The 23,720-nt window shown below is 34.5% G+C and overlaps 1 protein-coding gene across 2 annotated transcripts; it reads left to right on the top strand.

Annotated features, from left to right (window-relative positions):
* Window positions 1–1,865: 1,865 nt before the first annotated feature.
* LOC130641039 (collagen alpha-1(XV) chain-like) lies at window positions 1,866–21,735 on the top strand. 2 transcript variants are annotated; one of them, XM_057447673.1, is made up of 21 exons: window positions 1,866–2,071; window positions 10,705–11,267; window positions 11,634–11,705; window positions 11,951–13,795; window positions 16,201–16,281; window positions 16,602–16,664; window positions 16,819–16,836; window positions 17,006–17,053; window positions 17,213–17,248; window positions 17,343–17,561; window positions 17,955–18,017; window positions 18,137–18,190; window positions 18,274–18,366; window positions 18,452–18,599; window positions 18,789–18,949; window positions 19,149–19,277; window positions 19,399–19,494; window positions 19,677–19,742; window positions 19,819–20,016; window positions 20,148–20,266; window positions 20,480–21,735. In XM_057447673.1, exons 1-21 carry the CDS (start codon window positions 1,936–1,938, stop codon window positions 20,682–20,684), a joined length of 4,413 nt encoding a protein of 1,470 aa, XP_057303656.1. In that variant the 5' UTR covers window positions 1,866–1,935; the 3' UTR covers window positions 20,685–21,735. The 2 variants fall into 2 exon arrangements, with proteins under 2 accessions (XP_057303656.1, XP_057303655.1); XM_057447672.1 differs by lacking the exon at window positions 1,866–2,071 and adding an exon at window positions 7,550–8,272.
* Window positions 21,736–23,720: the final 1,985 nt, after the last annotated feature.

Here is a 23,720-nt window from a genome sequence, read left to right as displayed (position 1 = left end):
CGTAACTTTCTATCCTTTAAGTAGAACTTTTAATGGCATGCTAAAAACATATTCCACTTTTACACAAACCCTATTATATTTGGGTAAAAAGTGGAATAATTAATTAATCGTCAAACCATAAGACGAGGCAGAGGTTGAGTTGTTCCTAAAATAAATAGTCTTTGTAAAAATAGAATTTTAAAATTTTAAAGTATTGGACTTTAATAACTTTATCAATAAAAGTACTGTTCAAAGTTAGCTATGAATGCAGTTCGGTTACCGGTAATAGCTGTTTTGTTAATAGGGCGTTTTCTTTTTAAAGAATTGTTTATTTTTAAAATCAACAATAATGTATCACTTTATTTTTATGGAAGATCTGAGTCATTCCTAAACAAAAATAGCTTAGGTATCATTTGCTATCCATTGGCTATTTATTTCTAACACTTTGTTTTTACTTAACAAGTTTAGTACTCGTAAAACATCTACTTTTAAGAAAGAGTAACGTCCTAGACGGAGATCTTTTTTAAACCGTTCTGTAGCCCTTTAGGCGCTTCTTTTGGATTGTCTGTTTATAAAGCAACGTTAAAACGTTAATTAGTATAGTATTTAAATTTTGTCTGCTTTGCGCAGAAGTACATCACGTTCAACTCACGTTCAACATCTGCTAGCTGACAGTTCTATCTATAACTTAAAAAAACCCTTCCCATAAAAACGTGGAACAAATATGATGTAACATAAGCTGTGCTGTTTTGACGTCATATTATTATTGTTGCCTTTCTTGTAGGATCTTCTTTCATCTTTGGGGATTACATTTTTTTCTTCACTTGTTGACGCTCGTGCAAATATGTCAATAATGTTGTTTTAAAAAGTCCCACAGTAATCTTTGTACACATTTAAACCGAGTGCGAGATGGAGACTATTTTCTTTTAAAAAAATAACTCAGCTTTCAACTAAAACTATTTCGGATTCTTATTTAAAATAAATGTGATTGCTTCATGCCTTTCCAGAGTGATTCCTAACAAACAGCATATTTCTACAACAGTCATGTAGATTACGTTGGATTGTTTGTAGCTATATATCAATATTTCTCACTAGTTTAGTAAAACAACATTCTCTAACTTTTTTAACGGATGTCAAACTACCCTAGAGCTTGAGGTAGCATCTTGGAAATGATTTTCATATATGCTTTGCAAAACTTGCATAAAGCAGATAGATTCGTGAACGCTTTTTAAATGATTTTTTCCAAAAGTTTCCCTTCCTTCTTTGGGAAAAACAAACATTTTTATTTAGCACATCAACTAAAACGAAATATGTACCAACCTTTGTTGATTGTTTTTATTCGTATGTACACCAACTCAGTTGATTGTTAAATTCCATAACTCCACACCTCTTAGTAAGTTCCTCCAATCTGAAGTCAGTAACCATTACAACTGGGAGGAGAGGAGAGTTAAGGGAAAGTTTTAAGATTTTAACCGCTGGGATACATTCCTTGGATACGTAAAAAAGCATTCTCTGGCAAAGCCCCATAATTAATAAAATTGTTTAAGGGAGCGCCCCTTATCTACCACCCAAGCTTCCAGGGCGGACTAGAGATATGTGGTTGTTAGTTAAACATATAACAGTCATCGGAACATAATAAGATAGTTATAAACGGAGTGATGTGGTGTTATTTAAACTACGTTACTTCCGAATGTAATGTCATCAAGTGTCAACATTTATGTATGATCAAGAATAGCGCTTCACAGTTCCGTCATTGTTTAGTCATTTTCTTAAACTTTTTAACAACACTTGTAAAACATAATAAAAATAATAAGTTTTTAACAAAAGAAGAAAAAACTAAGAAAATTTGATTGTTTATTGACAGTTATATAATAATTAAAAAAATTAATTGTTGCCGATGTTATGTTGTACGCACATGTTAGGAAGAGAGAACGAGTTGATCTATAGGCATCAGCCATGCCTGTTACCATATCCACACTTTTATTATCTATATGTTTCCAAATAATTCTTGGAGCTGTTGATTCGGTAACGGATCGTTCAAATAGGACAGATTTGGAAGCAAGATGGAGCAAATATTATCAGCAATTTTCAAGTAAGTCAAATAATTCTTCTCGATTTTCTGAGTTTATTATTCTTGTCAATCTCCTAATAAAATTGAAATATGGTAAATGGAGAAATAACCCTAACCATGCAAGCCAAATAGTGTTAATATTCAACACAGGCTACCGTTACACAGGCAGTATTTGAGGTAGCTAAAGCAGTCATAAAACAAGTTTCAATTATATATAGTTTGCATAGGTTGAAAATAAAACACCTGTGAAGCTTCCTTCATTTAATGCAAGGCAATTAGAGGGCCAATGCTTACTTGAAGTACTCGTATATAAATAAAACACGTTCGATAAATGATGTGTATCAGGAAAAGTTCAATTTAAATATTCTCCCCAGCCTAGACCATTTTTATTGAGCTATTTATTTTGCAGATAGAAGCACCACGCGTCCGCCATGTTTACCACAAATTTTGTTGTTTCACTACCTGCGGCGCCATTTTCATTAATCGGATGAATCTTATGAAAACAATATTTTTTGATGATTTAAATATAGAAGGATAGAAGAAAAAGTGTAATTATAATATCACTAGTAAAATTATTCTATCATTATTAGCTCGTCTTATTTCATTAACCTAGCCTAATTTTAAAACAACAACACATTAACCACACCCGCTGGGATATATCTCCCTTTATTCGTGTATCTTTCAAGTACGATAACAATAACTAGATCTACAAAACATCAACATTGAGATCAGTTTCTATGAATTTTCACATCCACGCTGATCCCAAAAATTATATTTCGTGTTAAAAAAAATGTCGTCTTCCAAAATGTTAGCCATTAGGATGGAGGAGTTCAGGCTAGGTTTATGTCTCATCAATCTTATTCACCTTGGTAGTATCCTTCAGTAGATGGGAAATAGATTCATACAATAAACGGTTTTGTGTGACTGCATTCTCGTTTTTAGACCTCCTTTAGATAAATTCAAAAGGGAAAAAGAGCCTAGGAAGCAAGTATGGAAAGAATTTCAAATATATTTACCAGTCTTTGTATTTTTTTATTGTTATTTCACTTATAACTATTTTAATCCTTAAGGTTAGGGTGGTTAACGTTAAAGTATTTCAAAATCAAAAATCATTTCACAGCACCTCCAGTTTCGTTGAACAACGATATATATATAGATTTTTTTTCATCAAATCCAGATTAAGCTTTTAAGAGAAGAGTTAATTAAAACATCTCTCTCGGCAATCTTCGTTCACAGTGTGAAATCATAATTTCGTTATTACACAAACAATAGACTAAGCCCCCACTGTAATCTATTCCATGTTGGAAAAGTAATCCTCATTGCGATCAATACTTTATTTGCAACGATGTCTGCCTCTGCGCAAAATGGTACCTCCAGTAGCAAGACACACAAACTGCGGTATATAAAAGACGGGCGAACCCGTGGATTTATCCACAGGCAACCGTCTATTTGTCAAATAACGTTTTATAACATCCCATCATATGAAAAACGCGCCAAAAATTGATCATAAAAAATTAAGCGGCAACGTGGAATAAAATCATAATAAATATGGCTACTGTCAAAAGTTACAAAAAATGTGAAACTGACAAAGAAAGTGACAACAAACCGTTAAAAACACACAATTTAGAGAAAAAAATATGTAATATTTCTTTATGATACTTTTGTTTTGTTAAAATATTCGACGTTCGAACCACAATCTCAAAATAGTTCTTTTTGAGTCGAAGAGAAAACTACAACTTTGTTTTGAAGCTTTACACTGATCTGCAAATGCACATTAAAAAAATAATGACATTTTCTTCGTTATAGTTAGGATCCTAGGTCGTAGATGGCCTGTCCTTGTTTTGTAAGGCGCTATCTGAAATAAACACATGCTCTGTTACAACCTCAAACCAATTTCATAGTTGTTTAGCCTGCCATCAAAACGCTACATAACATTCCATAATTCACCTCTGTGTCGTTATTTTAAACGTTTAAGTCATCCACAACACTCCATAGCAATAGACGACTCTTAAATTACTAGCAGAAACATTATTAGCCTTCATTAAAACAATTATTATACACTGACATGGACATAAACGTGTGTCATGTAATCTTATCAGCTGCTTGATAACAACAATATAACGTCTTTTCGTTTCATGCGCCTCGCCAGCTGTCTATATTTAGGTAAGAACAAAAAATTGTCAATAACTCCTTATTTTGGCTGGCCACGCTAAATCCTGTGACTAATGGTACCATGTCAATAAATCTTTTAATTAAAAATTCCTCTTGTTTTGGGTAATCTCATGTTATATATAGTTTCTCTGTCAAGACATATTATATCTAAAGTTTGTTATTATCTCGATCACACGGTATTAAATGATATATTCTTATATTCTCATGCAAAGTGATATATCAATTTAGACAGTTTGAAAGAGATGGGAGAAAATGTTAAATTTACAGAAAAATGATGTTTGTTGAACTTTATAATAATTGGAAATACATGTTTAAAATAGTTTGAATGAAAAAGAGAGAAGCTGGTGTTGTAATCAGCTTAGTTAGAGCTTGATGTCAATGGTCTTATTTTGTTTTCTTCATAAATTTTGTTAGTTAAGGTAGATTGTATGAAAGATTGGTATAAGACTGTTTAACTTGTCAAGATTTCAGTAGCTATGATGTGATTTATATGCTTTGATTCTAGCTACATACGTAAACTAATAAGTTGTTTTCCCCGGGAGTCTGCGACGAAATCACCTTTTGTCGACTCCTTTGATCGCTTTTTGAGAAAATTCGCCTAATAATAAAAACTGTCTTTTTCGACTGGGTGGAGAGTCGCGTTTTTGCTAAACAAATCAATTGTAATAAATATATAAAAATTAAGTAAGAAACAAACAACTTTAAATAACATTAAAGAAAGTGTAAGGATATAATGAACTTAAAAATAATATAATTAACAATAATATTAATAATTATAATAAAAACCCTCCTCTAGATTAGCAATGATATGGGAAGCAATAGCACACTGTCTCAATACATCCTTACTTTACAATCATTAAGCATTTTGTTATTAAATATATAAACGGCTTTGTTTTATCTGCGTATCATTTTATGCTTGAGTTCCTCTAGTAATACATAGTTTGCGGCAGACAATTTAGTTTTTACGTCAATGTGAAAGGCGTTCCCATAGTTTTTTACATTTCCTGACGCACTTTGTAATCCCACCTTGCTACACTTGTAATCCTCAATATTTTTTGCGACAGAATATTTCTCTCGTGTATTTCTGCGATTGTTTCTTAAGGGCTTTTTGAATTAAAAAGGGGAAACTGGATAACAGCTGGACATTTTTGTCGGTTTACACTCGACGTAGAAATAAATTCTAACAGTTACCATTTCGTTTTTACATTACTGAAGATCACTAAAGCGTTAACTTAAGTAAGCAAAGTAAAGTAACCGAAAGTTTAAGTTATTGGGGTAAATACATCCCAGCACCTGGCTCTTTATGCTTATGGACTTACGCAGTAGGTTGGTGGTGCTAGATTTATTATTTTGCGTTAAAAGGGGTGGGCGGTATTAAAATATGGCCTCAACTCTTGCCTGAAGATTTTGTTTTAAAAGTTGAAATTTCTCCTTTATATAGCTACACGATATACCCAGTACTTATAAGTTTTATTAGCTTAGAAATACTTGGAAGAAAGAGTAATTAGCTAAATGCGTGTGATAAAATGTTTATGTTGCGACCAAATAAAATCTTATATTCATCATTTTTACGGCATTACAAGTGTGACAAGTGACAATGTGCGACAGGTCAAGAAATTACAAAATGCAATGAATCTGATTGCAAAGTTCGACGGGATTTCAACGTGATACACTACATTGTATCCAGTGTAATTATTTTTATTTTTTTTTCTTATTTCGTGAGTTAACAGTAGACAGTACAATGCGACCCTCGTGTTTCTATAAAAAAAGTAAAAAATCGATCTAGAATACACTTTCCAAAAAAAAAATTTACGGTTCCATTTTTCTTAAAATTTTATATGTTGCACTGGATCCAGTAGCGGAAATCACATGTTATTGTAGTAATATGGTAATTAGTTAAAGTAGCGAATATATTACCATATTTAGTTAAACAAAATTATCAGCCAGCATGAACTTTATCTTTAATAACTTTGTTATTAAAAATAAAAATTGCTATATAAGACTGATAGCTACGTGAACTCGTCAGTTGTCAAATGGCATCTATCTCGAAATTTTCCATCCTTGTCCCCAGGATCGAATTAATCAAAAAGTCAAACATGCTCTTGGAATGATGTTGGGACTTTTTTCTACCTCAAACACGCACTTGGGTCCCTTTTTGGCTCTTTTTCTCTAACTTGTCCTGCCTTTTTTCTGATCGCTTGCGAGTCCGAGCTAGTCGCGTGATGTAGCAAGGGATTCCCCCTCTAAAAGTGCTTCTGATAGAAAATGGGTTGTTATAAGTACTAGTCTAAACAAATTATTGTCAGTGGAAATCTTTTTATTTTATGTTCGAGTAAACAACATATTTCACAAAGCATCGCCGACATTTAATTTTGAATTTTTTTTAATCCGTTTTGTAATTGACATTGATGTACATTGCCCTAAAGATTTCACAAATCAACTCACAAATGACATTAACAAATTTAGTTTTTTATGTTCTGGCACAATTAGCTAATACAGATCTCATTATTTGTACGCACAAACAATTAAAGTTTAAGTTAAACTTAAGATTAATATTTCATTATCAATTATACGGTCACGTTCAAAAAATCTAAAAATATAACACCGTTCAAAGAAAAATCAACAAGCACATTATTGGGTGACGCATTTGGAGCTTGCTTTTTTCGTAAATGTGATAAATTTTTAATTATTGATTAGAGATATAGATAAGCCGGTTTCAGACATGTAATTAGTCAGACTGTGATAAATAAATAAGTACAAGGGAACACGACGTTGTATTTAGTCATGCTGTAGAAGTATAAACATGTTTTTTTGTTGTTTTGTAAATATGATAGATCTTCATTAGATGGATTTTAGTGAATAATTTTGGCGGGAAAATTAATTTGCATGCACTCGTATATTACTGGCAGTCACCATTGTTCCGAAATTCGCCTTGTGAAGATCAAAGAAGTGTTAATTCTTTTAGTTTAAACTGTGTTGGCTTGTCAAATCTGTTTTACATTTGTCACGCAACCTGTCACGCAAACGCAAATAAATAGCATGCAGTGGTAAATCATTTCTATTTCTGCGTGGTAAACAATTTCAATTTTGCTTAGCAAGAAAATGCATTACTTAGTATTTTCCTAGTACGCGTTGTAGTAGATATATAAAATATAAAATCTTGAATGATTAAATAATTACTAGGTGCTTGCTTAAAAATTTCTGACAACGGGGTTTATTCGACAGAAATTAATCCAGAAACGAATAATCATATATTGTTGTTTGTCTGTATTTAGAAAAACAAACAAATAATAAAAGTGCTTTATTTTTATGTGTTAAGTATGTTTATGCTTTAAAAGACAAACGTTCTGGTTTTTCATAGGTTAGCACCCCTGTATCCATTTTTTTAATTATTAAAATGTACCATTTATTTGTTTTGATTTTCCTAGTTAGCTAACATACGAAAAATCGCGGCGTGTGCATATACGGACGTCAAATAAAAGTTTACCCCTGAGGCTTGCATTAAAACATGGGAAAAATTGAGCAGATATGATTTAAAATGTAATGTTGTATGAATTCTAAAGATTTTCTAAAGCCATGCGTATGTTATATTTACATAACAAAGGCTGGATTTCAAACGTGTTTATTTAGCGTGTATACTTTAGTATTAACCACTGTACGTTCGTGTCAAAAATAGACGTTGCTACACCAAGTAATTAATCCTTCAAACAGACTCATGACACTGTTCCATTTGATTTGTTGATTTGCGTTTTAAAAAGTCAACGGAGAAAATGTAATAAGGTTATATGAAAAAACGTCAACAAAGAAAGAACACGGAAGGAGAATTTATTTGTACGGGAATCAAATACACGAAAGATTTCTACTCCTTCCTTCAGAAATACTAATTTATTTATTTGTTTTTGTAAGAAATGAAATTAAAACAATGGATAATTTTTACGTTACAATTGACAATATGGTTTACACTTGGCCGAACACAGAATTTCGTTCAAGAGAGGGTCAATAGAACCGATCAAGAAGAAAGATGGAACATATTTTTTCAACAATTTTCAAGTAAGTTGGTTACTTTTAGACGCGATGAAAAAAAGTATTAAAATTCCGCCATTCTCGTTCCCAAGTTTTTTATGCTTTCTGATATGTAGCCGGCGCGAAAAACGGAATAGACCTTTTTGAATGTTTACATTTTTTGCAGTAAGCCCTTTTGGCTTTAACAATTGCGTGGCAGGCAAAAACATACGGGCTCTCTTTTCTCTTTTTCTCTATATTCTATCAGCTGTAAGCTGTCAGCGAAATTTTAAGCGAAAAAAGGAACCATTAGGATAGGTGGTTGTCACAACCAACGGCATATGTTTCACATTTGGCAAAACAGTGGTACGTTTCTATAAAAAGGTTTGTTAGCTACAAAAGTGAAAAAGAAAACGTTTAGTACAATAAAAACAGAACTATATGTTCGCGTTTTGTTATAATATGTGAAACCGTTTACCGAAGGCGTTTACTGAAGGCGTTTTCTGAAGGCGTTTACTGAAGGCGTTTTCTGAAGGCATTTACTGAAGGCGTTTACTGAATGCGTTTTCTGTAAGCGCTTACTGAAGGCGTTTACTGCAGGCGTTTTCTTAAGCCATTTACTGAAGGCGTTTACTGCAGGCGTTTTCTTAAGCCATTTACTGAAGGCGTTTACTGAAGGCGTTTACTGAAGGCGTTTTCTGAGAACATTTACTGAAGGCGTTTACTAAGAAGCTTTCTGAGGAAAATATTGTATTGTTGTTTTATAAACAAATAGCAGAAGATGCGTGATTGAACTTTCGGGGCAACTCTTAGATGGATCACGAAAGAAAACGTAGGTCCTCACGCTGACATTCATTTGGCATGTTCTTGGCATCATAAACAACACGCGTCATGAAATGGAACACCTAATTTTTGACATAGCTTAAAATTAGGTCACAAACACAAGGGAATAAGCTAATTGAATCTCAGCTTTTGTAAATTTATATGTACCAGTATCTAAAGGAAAAAACTGTTGTTGTTTTTTATTTTATTACGTCTTTCCATAAATTAGAGTATAAAAAGTATTTTTATACAACGCATGATACTGAGCCTGGAGTCCTAGCAAGAGCGAAGGAGAGTTGCTAGTCAATTTTACATTTGGCCCCTCAACAATAGTATTTTAGTTCAGGTTTTTTGCTTGTTTGTTTACGAAAATTATCATGAGCCAAACAACTTACGCTAATTGACTGTCAAATCAGCTAATTGTATGAGACGTGCTCTTAATCGAATACCAGGGAGGTCAGCATTAAGTATGAATAATAAAATGTACGTTTAGCAAGAAATGGAGAAGATTTTGGCGCGGACAAAAAAATATAAAACACAAAATATAGAACACATAGCTAATAGCTTGTGCCAAGGATTCAGCATGGCGTATAGAACTGTAATTCGTTCTTTGTATCGATTTTCCGAAACAATTGCCCCCGGAAAAGGTAAGGGTGGGGTGAAGGTCAAAATAAATAAAGAGTGCAAGAAGAAAACAAAAGACACAATCCTGTGCGTGCATGTCATGTGTTTTGGAACATACTAAACACAAACTGTTGTTGTTTGTGATAATATCTGTTAAGATAACTTTATCATGTAAATCCTTCCATTTAAAAGGGACAGGATGACGTCATAAACGTAACATCAAATACTCGGATTTTTTCTGTTTTGTTTTAACCAACTTAGTTTCCATGGTCATTCTGCTTGTAAACGTGTATAGTTTTTCAGGATTGGGTTGTTATTCTTTAAACCGCACGCAGACAAACTATCCTCAGGATGTTTTTTTAACATCCTGAGGATAGTCAGCGAAACTTCATCGTAGTGTCTGGTAGAAAAAAGAATAAACAGTTTGTTTGCGTACACACCAAGTCAGGTCAGTGTCTCGATAAGTCAGTTTCTAATGTAAAATTGTGTCAGTTTAAGGAAACATTGGCCTGGCTTTGATCTAGTACGGACCCAGACACTTTTTTTCTATAATGACCTCTTTCATTTAAATACTTTAAAACATTCGTTTTTCAATAGAGCATATTGTCTGTTTGAGTGCAAACTCGTCCCCAGGGTCTTATGGCCCCTGGGTCGTTATTACGAAGTGTTCTTCTGAGTCGTTATTACGAAGTGTTCTTCAACAAAGCAAAATGCCCTGGTAACGAGGTTGTGATGAGTGCTATTTAAAAAACCTTTTTTTCATGGATTCTTGTATTTTCTACTTTCACACGAATTTTTTAAAGCAAATTTTTTATGACAAATTCTTTACATATGAATGTCATAGAACATCACAACCGCAATTACAAAGCGATCATATTTTCTTCCAGTCTTGTGTATAATAAAAACATGACAAAAATAACTTCAATGAAAAAAACATTTAGCATTCTTGTTATTCGTTAAAGGACAGCAGCTCGACATGATGAAATCGAAGTGTTTAAATATTTTAATATGTTTTATATCCATATCTATTGCAGATTCAAAAGATGACATCAACTTATTGGCAGCCGTTGGTTCGCCTTTACCACCTGATGTAAGACCCGTAACCGGGCCGTTCGGAAGGTACGGACGACCCGCTGTTGAATTTACGCCGCAAAGTTATGTTGGGCGTTGGGCGAGAGACTTGTTGCCTCTTCCATTTTATAAAGACTTCGGTATTAAAGTCACGATATATTTGCAATCCATACAAGGCGGCGTTTTGTTCACTATATTAGAACCTGATCACTCCAGCATAGTACTTGGATTAAGTATCCTAAGAGTTGGGAAGAATAATCAAAGCATTGAAATAGTATATAAGAACCCAAGCAAAGAATATGGCAGCAAAGAACTGAAAGCTACTTTCGTACTCCCCAAATTCGAGCGCCGTTGGATTGTTTTCAGTATAGCTATTTCAGGCCAGTCAGTTTATTTATATTTCAACGGATGTGAGAAGGTTTATTCAAAAGTGTTTGAAGAAACCAGGTCATCTTTAGTTATCAAATCAAACGCTCCTGTTTTTATTGGAATGGCTGGATGGTACATTCAGAAACCAATTCTATTTGTAAGTAGCCCTCTTTTAATTTCTTGAGAAAGATCTGAAAAATGTTTGAAAATGACTGTTGTATGAATTTGTACAGGACACATTATCTCGATTTTTGAAAAAAGAAATTTTTCTATGTGACATAACTGAAAGTTTTAGAGAGACGGAAATGATTTCTCCATGTTGCAGTTCTGAAGTTCCATCAGGATATCTAAGCTTACTATTATCTTTTCTTCATTATACTTTCTGAACATGACACACGACCATGTATCTCTTTGCAACGTAGCTAGATGTGTGATCGTTCTATTATATCATCTTATTAACACTTAAGTACTAAAACCGCATGCTTACACATATTTCAAAGTGTATGTTATTTTGTATTTATAGGGTGCAGTTTACGATCTGACGATCTACAAAGATTATAAAAAAGCCATCCCATCATGCTCAAGGACAGAAAAGGTAAAATTCTTATTTGATTCCCAACTCAAGGTGTTCACTCTATTTGTTGGAATAACTCTTGTTAAGTTTAGAAAGTAATATAGTATTGAACCCGTCCCGATATAAAAGAGAGACAACAGGCGCTGGGAACGAAGTTGATAGTATGTGTCATAGGACAATCGAGAAAAAAATATTGTACGCAAAGTAACGTATCGATTATTTGTTGATTATGCACTAAATAAATAAACTGTGATCTTTAATTTCAGTCCAGTACTCAACATTCCAATATCGGTACGTCAGAGTCAGGGAAAAGCACAATCAAACCAAATCCGACACGGTCTCCAATTAAGACATCTACTGAGGAGGATTTGAATGAAGATAAAGTTAATGAAAACAATAAAGTTGATTTGTCGAATCAAGAAAATCCAGGCGGTCCTGCTGTTCCTAAAGAATCAGATGCTGCACAAACAACGACGACATCATCGTCCACGACAGCATCAAAAACAACAATACCGTCAACTACTACTACAAAAATCGCGACGAAAACAACGCAGTTGTCAAGAAGTACGACAGTGTCGCCGAAAACTACAACAACGAAGACGACAACAACAACTCAGTTAACAAAAACTTCGACATTATCGCCAAAAACTACGAAAACCAAGCCGACAACGACAACTCAGTCAACAAAAACTACGACAATAACGCCGAAAACCACAACAACGACAAAAACAACGACAACTAAGTCAACAAAAACTTCGACATTGTCGCCAAAAACTACAACAACGTCAAAAACAACTCAACCAACAAAAACAACAACAGTGAGGCCCAAAACCACGACATCGTTGTTGAAAACTGGCCCAGCGATGACGACGACAACACCGACGACAACTCAGTCGACAAAAACAACAAAAGTGATACCAAAAACTGCAATGCTTAAAACAACAACTCCTAGGTCAACGGAAAATTCGATCAAATCCAAAACACTCTCTCCGACGAAAGAAGAAAAAAACCCATCAAAAACAACGATTTTAAAAACTACCACCTCTTCACCACAACCTACGAAGGAGAATAACTTTATATACGAGACAACAGCAACAAAACAAGATGAAAACAAAATCAAAACTACTCAGGGACCAAAAATGCACGACCCGACCACGTACAAGCCAGATGAAAACATTGCATCTATATTGAATCTGTATACAACACAATCATCTACAGAATCAACAGCTGTCCCAACGACAATAGTAGATGAAGTTGAAACAACTTTAGTAACGACACAAGACAGCATTGCTTCAGCTGAAACATCAACTTCTTCTACTACAACACGAGAGGGGAGAAATGTTAACACTATTAATAGTATTAATAGTTTGATCAAAAATTTTCACAGTAAAATTTCAGAAAATATTGACAAGTTGCGTCCAACAGAGCAGGTGACCAGAACAAAGAGTAAGATAGAAATTACTGACGCAGATACAACAAATCCAAACACAATTACGGAAGATTTCTCAACAACTCAACAAAAATTAGTCACGACAGCAATGCCACAAGAGAGCAAAACAACGCATTCTACTTTCGTTTCATCAACAAAACAAATTTCAGCAATGGAAACGTCAGAAGACGTTTTCCCAACAGTCGCAACGATACATAAAACCGATTATGTCACGCACGCAGTAACACAAACGATTCAGTCATCCACTTCGCGCATGCGTGACATAATTACAACAAAGGCATCGACTTTATCACGTGATTTTGATCTGAAAAAAGATTTAGAGGAAGAAATGAAAAAGTTGGAAAAGGATATCAACAATCTTATGAACTTAACTATTGTTACAACGTCTTCAACTGCGACAATCAACAAGAAAACTGTCGACAAACATGATAAAACTTTTCCCTCCAAAACAACCACAACCACACCAGATACAACCAAGAGAGATGCTAAACCGAATAATGTCATTACCACTACAATGACTATTGAACATGATGTAACAACAGCAGAGAAGAAGTCCACTAATAACAAAGTGGATATGAAGCCCAATCCTACGACAATAACGACTCCTGAAGACACGACATACAAGCCGTCCACTTCGTCAACACACAAAACTACAACGGTGGTAAGAATAACTTAAATTCTATTTATTCTCTCTTTCTTTTTAATGTTTCTGATCACAAATAACACAAACGCAATGTGAGAACTTGTTGAAAGACTTGAAATATTTTCTGGTGGTTAAATTGAAAAAACACCGATTTATTCATGTTGGTAGCTAACTGCGCTTGAGTTCTTTTCGCGCGGATATCCTACTGTATTTGACTTAACATCGAACCCAGGACCTGTTGCATTTTTTAATGAGTTTCATTTGTGTATTAAAAGCGCCCTGGGTTTGCGGTTTCATTTCGATTTCATCAGAACAGCACAGAAAACAGAAATGGAAAGCGAATCAATAAAGTTGAAACACGGAGTGCTATTTCAATAATTGTTTATGTATGCTAAAAATAGAGATGAGATAATAATTGACAACTATCGTCTCATTTTAATTAGCACTCAACAGATACGAAGTGGATATTTCTTCAGCAGACATTTTGATGTGACAGCAGGAAGAGAATTAAAAGCTCTCCATATATCTCTTAACTGCTTCCTTTTGTTACCCACAATAATAGAAAGAAATGCTATATTTAACTATGTCGCTATGATGATGATTTAGCATATCTAACGTCCTCACCTAAACCTAGAAGGATAGAATTCTTTTCATTTAAACATGGCTATCTCAAGAGAAATCTTGGAAGGCTAAGATGATAATGCAACACTGTATGAAGTCTTACCATGGTTGGAGCTGACGCACTAGCGAAAACTTTTAAATCTCAACCCCTATATTGGTTATAAACGCGCCCTATGCACAAGTATCGCTCTGATAACGGCGATCGAAAAAATTTTGGGAGCGCCGTATTCCGACTTTCTTTCACCCCCTTCGAGTGCCCTAGGCTGCATTTTCCATTTTCAGGTATTTACTAGTTCTGCTTAGTTGACTAAATCTTGCGCTTTTTTTTCGTTACAAATTATCCAAGCGTTACCAGCTAGATGATTCGATATTATGTAGCTCTGCTTTTTATCTTCTTTGTTTCTAGTGTTCACTCATTTAGATGTGTTTCTCGTGAATCATGTGCTAGATTTTATATGCCTAGTCCTTTTCTCTTATTGTTTTATTTGTACTCTCGAATCAACTAATCAGAAGAACATATATGATTTCCTTGTCGCCTTGGTTTTTACCAGACCAGATTTCCAATACTACAAATAATTCTGTTGTAGGATACAATCAAATTTCTTTAAAAAGTTTGATAAACTTTTCTATCCTTTTTTCCTTAACCACTTAGTAAAAAAGAAGAAGCTAGATTTCCACTTCAAAACTTCAATTTCCTTTTTCATAATTTTTGGTAGATCAAGTATAAAACCTTCTCGAGAAAAAAGAACAATTAGCATTTCGCTTTCTGCTATTAGCTAGCGCGCCAGATAGTATATTGGAAAGTAAAAAAAGAAGCTCTGTGGACGAGATTGCCGACCCTCCTGCATGTCTCTTAAAACTACTTCCTATAGTATGTAGTATTTTTTCACAAGTCCCCGTTATTTATACATGGGTTCCTCTAGTAAAAACTTCGGAAACCAGTACATAAATCTTTCATAGAGACCGAATTGTTATGAAAGAGCTTTCTTTTTTTTTTTGAGATGGACATCCGCATCCAGGTGTGTTATGATCTGCGATAACTAAACTTCAAACATTGGATTAACTTCAGTTTATTTGTTCCAGCCGTTACTATCCAATCAAAACAAAGATTTCAAGTAAACAGCCAATTAAAATCATATAATTTGATGAGATCGCAGAAAATAACGATTTTTGTAAAAAACCACTTTGCAGGGAAATACCGCTCCAATATTTCCACATTCCATTTACAATAGACATATAAGGATCCGAAAGATATGCCTCTGTTTCCATTTTTTTTATCATAACAAAATGATATCTCGCCACACTGCGAACCCATTTCACACATTTGCTTGTGTCAACAAAACTGAAATAACATCAGGAAATCTTGATAAGGCTTGAAGTCATGATCAGAAAATCTTCTTTAAGTTCACAAGATAAATTCTCATTTCAATTAAAATCGAGATTTGGCTAAACATTTCATGAAGGAAATAGAAAGTATGATGTTTTTCTGGGATACGTTTTATAAGCTTACCATTTTTGTAATAGCTGTGTCGTTTATGGTAAGTTTTGAAAATAACCTGCTTACTATGATGTTCAAAGAGAGATGGATTGTACTGTTGCTTTCCGAAAGTTTTTTATGTCAATGGTAAAAGTAGGAAGCCCTTACACACAAAGCAACAAAATAATCATTCGATATTCAGAAAAGCTCTCGTTTTTCAATCAAACTTATTTTAAAAATACATTATTTTTGTGTAGATTGTTTGTACGTCTTAACGCAAGAGTCATCGTTGAGAAGTTTCTAAAATCTTTGATTTTTTTTGTAGCCTAAAGTCATTTCAACCGAAAAACCGGTCAGTGGAGGAGAGTTAACAATAGATGAACTCACGCAACAGGTTTCTCAAAGGGTAGGTTTTTTTTAAATTTACTCCTTCTAACCCCAACACGAATGACTCGAAATACCTTATGACGCAACACTTCGATGCCTATCCCTTTTTTAAAATTCGTTGAGATTTTTCAGAAAAAGTACTAGTTTCAGTTTTTTTCCCAGCCGTGGCTACCTTGCATGACGTTTTTCGACCATGCTTTTTTATTTCGGTTGCATACGCTACCACGCCAATGGCTTCCAACCTCTTTAGTTTCCGTAGCGGACCAAATTATCCCATTTAGCAAGAAGCAAAAAAACAGTGGTAAGAACATCAGCTAAACACCTAATCCTTTCTTGCAGCTCAAGAACCAATTAAATGCTGAGGAAGCTGACAAGATGACAATTAGAAGTGTTATTATCGAGGTGGGTATAAAGATTTTGTTACGTATAGTAGTATTGGGAAGTATCTATGTAATATGATGTTTGTGGGATGTGATATGACGTTCGTATAGTGTAAGATTTATACTATAATGATCTTTGTATCAAATAATAACTATATATTTTCTTTTTTTTTTAGATATTAGAAGAACGCAAGGTATACCTTTTTGACGTTCACTCTGCCTAAAATCATTTTCTAGTTACCCTGCATAAAAACAGACTATGCAATCACGTGATGAGGGTTTTTTCTCATAAGTATTGTAAAAAAAGTTTGAAAAATGAAATGTGTAACATTTAAATGTACGTCGGAATCATATACTATTTAGAATGGTTTTATGAAAGGTAGCAAAGGTGAAAAAGGAGATTCGGTCAAGGTAAGTCATGACATTTGAAGTAAGAGGGGCTTCACAGCTAAAACTTTTAGCCGTAGTAAAAAGTCAGGCCAGGCTGAAAATTGCGGTGTAAAACCTCGCAAATAAACAAAGTAAAAAATTTGGCGAAATGGGATGATTTAATTTTGTCTTTCTTTGCAGGGAGAGCGAGGCAGAATTGGATTACCCGGAGTCACTGTAAGTGCAACGAGTTTTAATTATTGTTTTTTATGTTATGTATTTAACAAGTATTAGCACAGCTCGGTATTAACAATAACCACATCTCATTTAGGGTTTGAAGGGTCGTAAAGGCGATACTGGACCAATGGGACCAAGTGGACAATCTGGTGAGAATGGGCGTCCTGGGTTAAACGGCTTAAAAGGTGATCGTGGATTAAAAGGTGAATCGGGTGAAAAAGGCGAGCGTGGATACGACGGAAAAGATGGCGTCCCAGGCGCTGGTGTTGGCTTACCAGGTCCTGTTGGACCACAAGGAGAGCGGGGACTGAAGGTATATATGAAAGAAAAGACATTTTTCTACTTTATATATATGTCAGTTTAATGAAAACATTTTCGGTCACCTTATTTCGAGCCCATAGCGTGCACCTTTCGTCGTTACTTGCCCTACGTAAAAGATTCTTTGACTGAGTCTAAACTGTACAGCGGCGGCAAAGTCAGTCAATAATATCAATACAGTAAAGAGTACGGTGAAACCTGTTTCTAAATCCTGCCCATTGATCAGGTTGCATAAACAGCAATTTTATAACACGTATTCAGCCATTATCTTTCCCAAAGCTCTTTGAGATTAAAACCTCGAAACGTTCGAGGTTTATATCTTAGAGCTCTGGGGTCGAGATTGGTAATCAGCTTTTCCGGACATCTTATATTTCTTTTTCTCTTTCAGGGTGAAGCAGGTATTGATGGTAAAGATGGCGGACCTGGAAAGGATGGAGAAAAGGGACAAAGAGTAAGTGCTCTATTTTACAAATTTTGTGTGGTAAATATAAAGTTTCGCGTGACGTTAAAAAATGGAGAAGTACATTGATCATTTTTGAAGGTTAAAAAAAACTTATTTCTTTTCTGCAGGGAGATAACGGAGGTCCAGGAGTAGATGGCGAGACAGGACCAGCTGGTGCGAAGGTATGCAAGTGTTATGTGCAGAATGATAAAGTTCGTTTGCGGACTTTTTAAACTATATAACTCTAAATATGGCGTATTTCTAGGGAGAAAAAGGAGATTCAGTAATCGGACCAAAAGGTGAGAGAGGACCACCCGGCCTACCTACTGCTATACCAATACATGCAAGACTGGAAAAGGTAGGGACAGTGGAAAGATTTGTGAACAAAAAAATATACACTAACGTACCCATGATAGTTTTGTAGTAAATCTTTTTCTGCATAGGTTGAAGTCCGACATGGAAGACCAGGTAAGGATGGAAAACCCGGTCCTATCGGTGAAAAAGGTGGAGCAGGTCCTGCTGGCATGAAGGGGGAAACAGGTCCAATAGGGCCTCCCGGAAAAGATGGATCGAAAGGAGAACCTGGGATAAGTACGGACACTTTATCTTTAATTATTTACCTTAAATTGAAAAGTAGATTGAAATTTAGAAATTTTTTTCATCGATGTAATATAATTTCAAATGATAAATGGAATGACCTGACATAAACGCTAGTTTAATACTCTCACATAAACTCTGAATCTAAATCATAATCCTAATTATCTTTGATATGTGTTACAGGTATCACCGGAGAAAAAGGTGAAAAAGGAGCTACAGGAAAGCCTGGTCAAGATGGAATTCAGGGTTACAGTGGTGACCAAGGTCCACGTGGTTTCAATGGAGCCAAGGGTGAAAAGGGTGCAAAAGGGGATACTGCCGAGGCTAGTAAGGAAAGTTTAAAGGTGAGATTGATGGTTGCTTGTATTATAATAATGTGGCAGGAAGGAGTTCCTACGCTGTAGTGTTGCATTGAAGTCGTTGTCATATAACTGATATAAATATAAGACGCTGTTTAAAGTACCTGTCACTCCCATAAGCCCCTTAAAACTCGACATTAAATTCTTTTTTCATTGGCATATATCCCTTTACTATGTGTTTTAGGCTCATATCCTGCTGACCACACGTGATATGCGACTTATGTTTGATATGTTTTCACCTGGGTCGTTTGTTCTCATCTCTTCTACGAATGAGTTATACGTACGCTCGTTGTTTGGATGGCTAAAAATAATGGTAAGAGAAATTTAATTAGCTTTGTATTTCAACTCTGGTATAAACCGTACTTTTTGTATTGCTGTTCTATATTGTGTTTGTCGCGTACCACGTGATATTTTGTTTTCTCGTTCCACAATAGACGGGTGCCTCCGCGTCAACATCTGCGAATTCATTATCCGGTCCTACATATTTTGATCAACGCAGGAAAAAGCAGATACCAACACCTGGACTAATGGTACGACGTCACTGCTATTACTCTATTTTTTGGTATTGCTGAAAAGTTTGAAAAAACACCTGGGCTCTGGTATAATAGCTAAGTTTTCCACAAATGTCATCCACTTGAAGCTCAGGATAACAATACAATTTTTACCATCTTCTTTTAGGACTTGTTTTGCTCATAATAAATTTATTCTTTAGGATCGTCGGTTGATGAACACACATTTAAAAGTTCCCTCTGCCGGTGTGTTGATTCCAAGACCATATGTAAGTTTTTGGTATCATTTTTACGTAGTTAATTAGCAAAATATGCGAAACTAAATAAAAACCTTAAATATTTTAGCTCCTGTTAATGGCGTTGAATGCACCACAATCTGGCCAAATGGGCGGCGTAGTGGGCGCTGATTATCTTTGCCACAAACAAGCAGAAGTCGTTAATTTGCCAGGGAGAACATTTCGAGCCTTTTTATCGAACAGTTACCAAAACATCAGAGATTTGGTTGATCAGGATACTGCTAGATTGCCTGTTGCTAATTTTAGGGTAAGTTATATGCGATACAATACAGAATTCCAACTAAAGTAAAATTAATAATACACTAAGCTTTTAGCTTTCGTGTAATTTCAAACTTATTATTCTTTTCCTGCGTATATATATTTCATTAATTATTTCAGGGTGAGAAAATATTTGATTCTTACGAGTCTATATACAACGCAACTATGTTTGCAGCTTTCAATCCTAAAATTCCGATTTATTCCTTCAACAATAGAGATGTTCGACATGACGAGAATTGGTAAGTTTCCGGCGACTTTGTTTTGACTCATGAGAAAGAGTTTTTGGTTTAATGAAGGGGAGAGCATGGGCTTGTTTACATTTGAAATTAATTTATTAAAAGGGAATTTTCCATTCTTCTAATTGTTTCTACCAGCGCGGAGAATAAATGGTTTTTGAACATTAATTCGAATACTTCTTTTACCTTTTTAATTTTGAGTTATCCCAATTTTAGGCCAATCAAAAAGATCTGGCATGGTTCTCATGCGCATGGTGAGCATCATTTCAATAAGAAAAGTTGCAGCAATTGGAAATCAAATGTGAAATCCAAGAAAGCTACTGCCTCCTCTCTTCTTTCATATACACCCGCGTTGAATGAAGAACTCACACGATGTCATCGGAAATTAATTGTCTTGTGCATCCAGACATCACTTAGATGATAACAGTACGTCTGAAAGGGTAAAAATCAAGACAAAGGAAACAGTGCCGTCTTGTTCAAAGTAGTGATTACTTTTGCTTGACCAAAAGATTTATTTTGGGCCAAACGAAACACTCACTAAAAAAGTAAAGAAAATACAAGCTGTTGAAAGATTTAGCGTGAAAAGCCTTATGTCAGAATGAAGTTCTTTAAGTAATAAAAACAATGTCCTTAAACAGGTTTCATAAGGGGTCGACAATTTCTCTACAATCTCCAACAAAAAGTTTTTGATATTTTGATCGCTGTGGCAAACTGGTTTGACTTTTGTTGGCTCTTTCACATTGCAAAAAACTCAACTTTGCGTCAAAAAAATGCACACATGCTATTTTTATTCATCTGTTTCTTCTATAGTTTTCTGTAGATTTTTTTGTATATTATATATGCACAACTTTAGTAGTTTTGGCGTCATAATTTTACGCTGTTATATTTTTAAATGAATTTTTTGGTATTGTCTTACTTTTCGCATAGTTTTTTAATAAATGAGTGAATTTAATGAGCGGACATTATCGAGGACAAATTCAGTTTTTGAACGAAAAATTTTCTTCTATCTTTTTTTTGCATCTTGTGAAAAAATCTTAGTAGTTATAAAAATTTGGTTTTGATTGGTCACACCTCGCGTGAAAATCGCATTATTGTGTGACAATCGCGTTTTTGTATAACAATCGCATTATCGCGTGGCATTCGCATTATGGTGTGACACTGCGTTATAGTACATAGTTATCTAGATAAAGCACATTAGCTAAATGTCAAAGCTACTAAATTCGAACATTTGAAAGTTCGAAAAAAATCGTGTAACTTTTTTAGGTTTCGGAAAGTGTTCCGATTTTATAAAATAATATTTTTTTTTAGTTTTATTTTGAGAAAGTTGGTCGAACACACTATGCAGTCAAATAGAATTTCTTTTGTTATTATAACGTATTTATGAACAGTTAAGTTATATATTGTAATAAGATTTATATCGTTTGCGCGAACAGTTTATTAAAAAAGAATATTTTAGAAGTGTTTCGTATAAAGAGATACTTATTCTTGCTTTAACGTCCATATGAGGGTGAACTAGTTTGCTTTCGATGCAAAGAGTTGTATTTGAGGTTATGACGATGTAAGTTAGTCATTTCTGCTGACTCAGCATGACTAGGATTAATGGTTTGTTGTGGCTCAAAATGGCAATTTTAAATCCATTACTAAGTTCTTTGTTGATGAAGTTATATTCTACCGTGCGTTAATTTTCTGTTCTGCCTGTTTCGTGAAAATTTCGCGGGTAGTAGGTATTAAAATTTCGCGAATGATGTAAAAATATCATCAAATGTTTTTCACAAAAAAATCATTTCTTCATGAAACATTCACATTCACCTTTAATGATCCTTTGCGGAAAATAATACACGCAAATTAGTACCCGAAACTAGTACCCGAAACATCTACAGACATTTATATATTCTTCAAATGATCGAGACAAGAAAGTCAACACAGTTTTTTATTGAGAAATTTTCACAGGAGGTTACCTTAAGGAAGCTATTGTTTACTCAATAACAACTCCAACAATGTTTATCTAGTTTCTGTTTGCTCCATAAAGAATGACTCAATGTTCCTCAATTGGTTGGGACAAGGAAAGTTACCACAGTTTATTCATTGAAAAGTTTAGTACAATTCAACTTAAGTAATCTAGATATTGTCATTTTAATAAAAGCTGATGTTGTATAATTTCTCGAAATCAAGGTTCAGCTAGTTCCTCATTACATTCACGTTGCTTCAAATGATTAAGTCATTTTTTTATTTATTAAATTTTAAGTCAGTATTCCAATGTTAAACGAAAAATAATTATGTATTCTGAGAAAAACATCTACTTATCGGCCACGTCACCACAACCATAAAACATAATTCACAAAACGGGACAAACATAGGTAGAAGAACACTGGACTCGACAAATAAACGCAATCAGTAACACATAGCAACAACAAAACAAAAGTGACGTCACGACTGCATAATGATGACACTTTTACATTAAACAATGTGGTGGTTTGAGAAAATGACTTCTAAATCATAAACAAACAGTTGAATTAAAAAGGGCTACAAAATGAGCTGGTTTTTTTTTACTTTAGTGACTTACACTGTAGTCAAGCTTATGGCGGAGAAAAGTTTATAAGTAATGTTGACAAAATCAACATCTTACTATCATCTTGGATATCATATTTAACACCCAAATCACTAACAACGACTGAAAAGTGGCAGGGATTTTACTTGAGCCGTTTTGTAACCCCTTTAAAAATAACATCAAGTACACCAAGAGCCACAGTTGGTGGGAAGGAGCCCCCTCCGCACCCCCAATTTCCAAATTAACAAATCGCGTGCAGCAATATCTCTTTTCTTTAAGGGTCCACTCAGATATCCAATAGTTTTTTGTGTAATTGGATCATGTGGTTGCACTGACTTATAATATACTTTATAATTTGTGTCTTACATTTTGTAATTATTCGAGTAGTTTATATTTCGCCATTGTTTTTCTCATGGGATGTAAACTACTCGTGTACTTTAATTAAACAATTCAGGATTGATCTACAAACAATAGAAATTCAGTAACTGTAATTATGGTATAGTCTGCAACGAAATGTGCGGTCGAGAACATGTGCTTAAAGGTTATGCAATTCACTCTCCAATAAACAATCTTATTTTAAGCTATTTTGCATAAATTTAAAAAATCTAACAACCCCCTCACATAAAAAATATATATGTGAAGACGCTAACTGTAGATCAAAATAACGTAGAAGGTTAAACTAGAAGGTCTGAATTTTTACGGGGGAGGAGGGTGGGCACGGGTCATTCATTAGGACGCGAAAATTATTTCCCCTAAGACTACTTCAGTTTTTCTTGTCGGCCATTCTTACTTTTTATACGACTGCATTTTACTGTTTCCTTCTAAATATTGTACGACAAACAAAGTTCAACATTGATAAAAAGAGGTGTGGGGTGCCTGAGAAATGGCTAATAACAGATAAATACGACA

Source organism: Hydractinia symbiolongicarpus, chromosome 4, assembly GCF_029227915.1.
Source record: "Hydractinia symbiolongicarpus strain clone_291-10 chromosome 4, HSymV2.1, whole genome shotgun sequence".
Lineage (NCBI taxonomy): Eukaryota > Metazoa > Cnidaria > Hydrozoa > Anthoathecata > Hydractiniidae > Hydractinia > Hydractinia symbiolongicarpus.
Note: the sequence above shows the minus strand (reverse complement) of the source record. Positions and strands in the feature narration are given on the sequence as shown.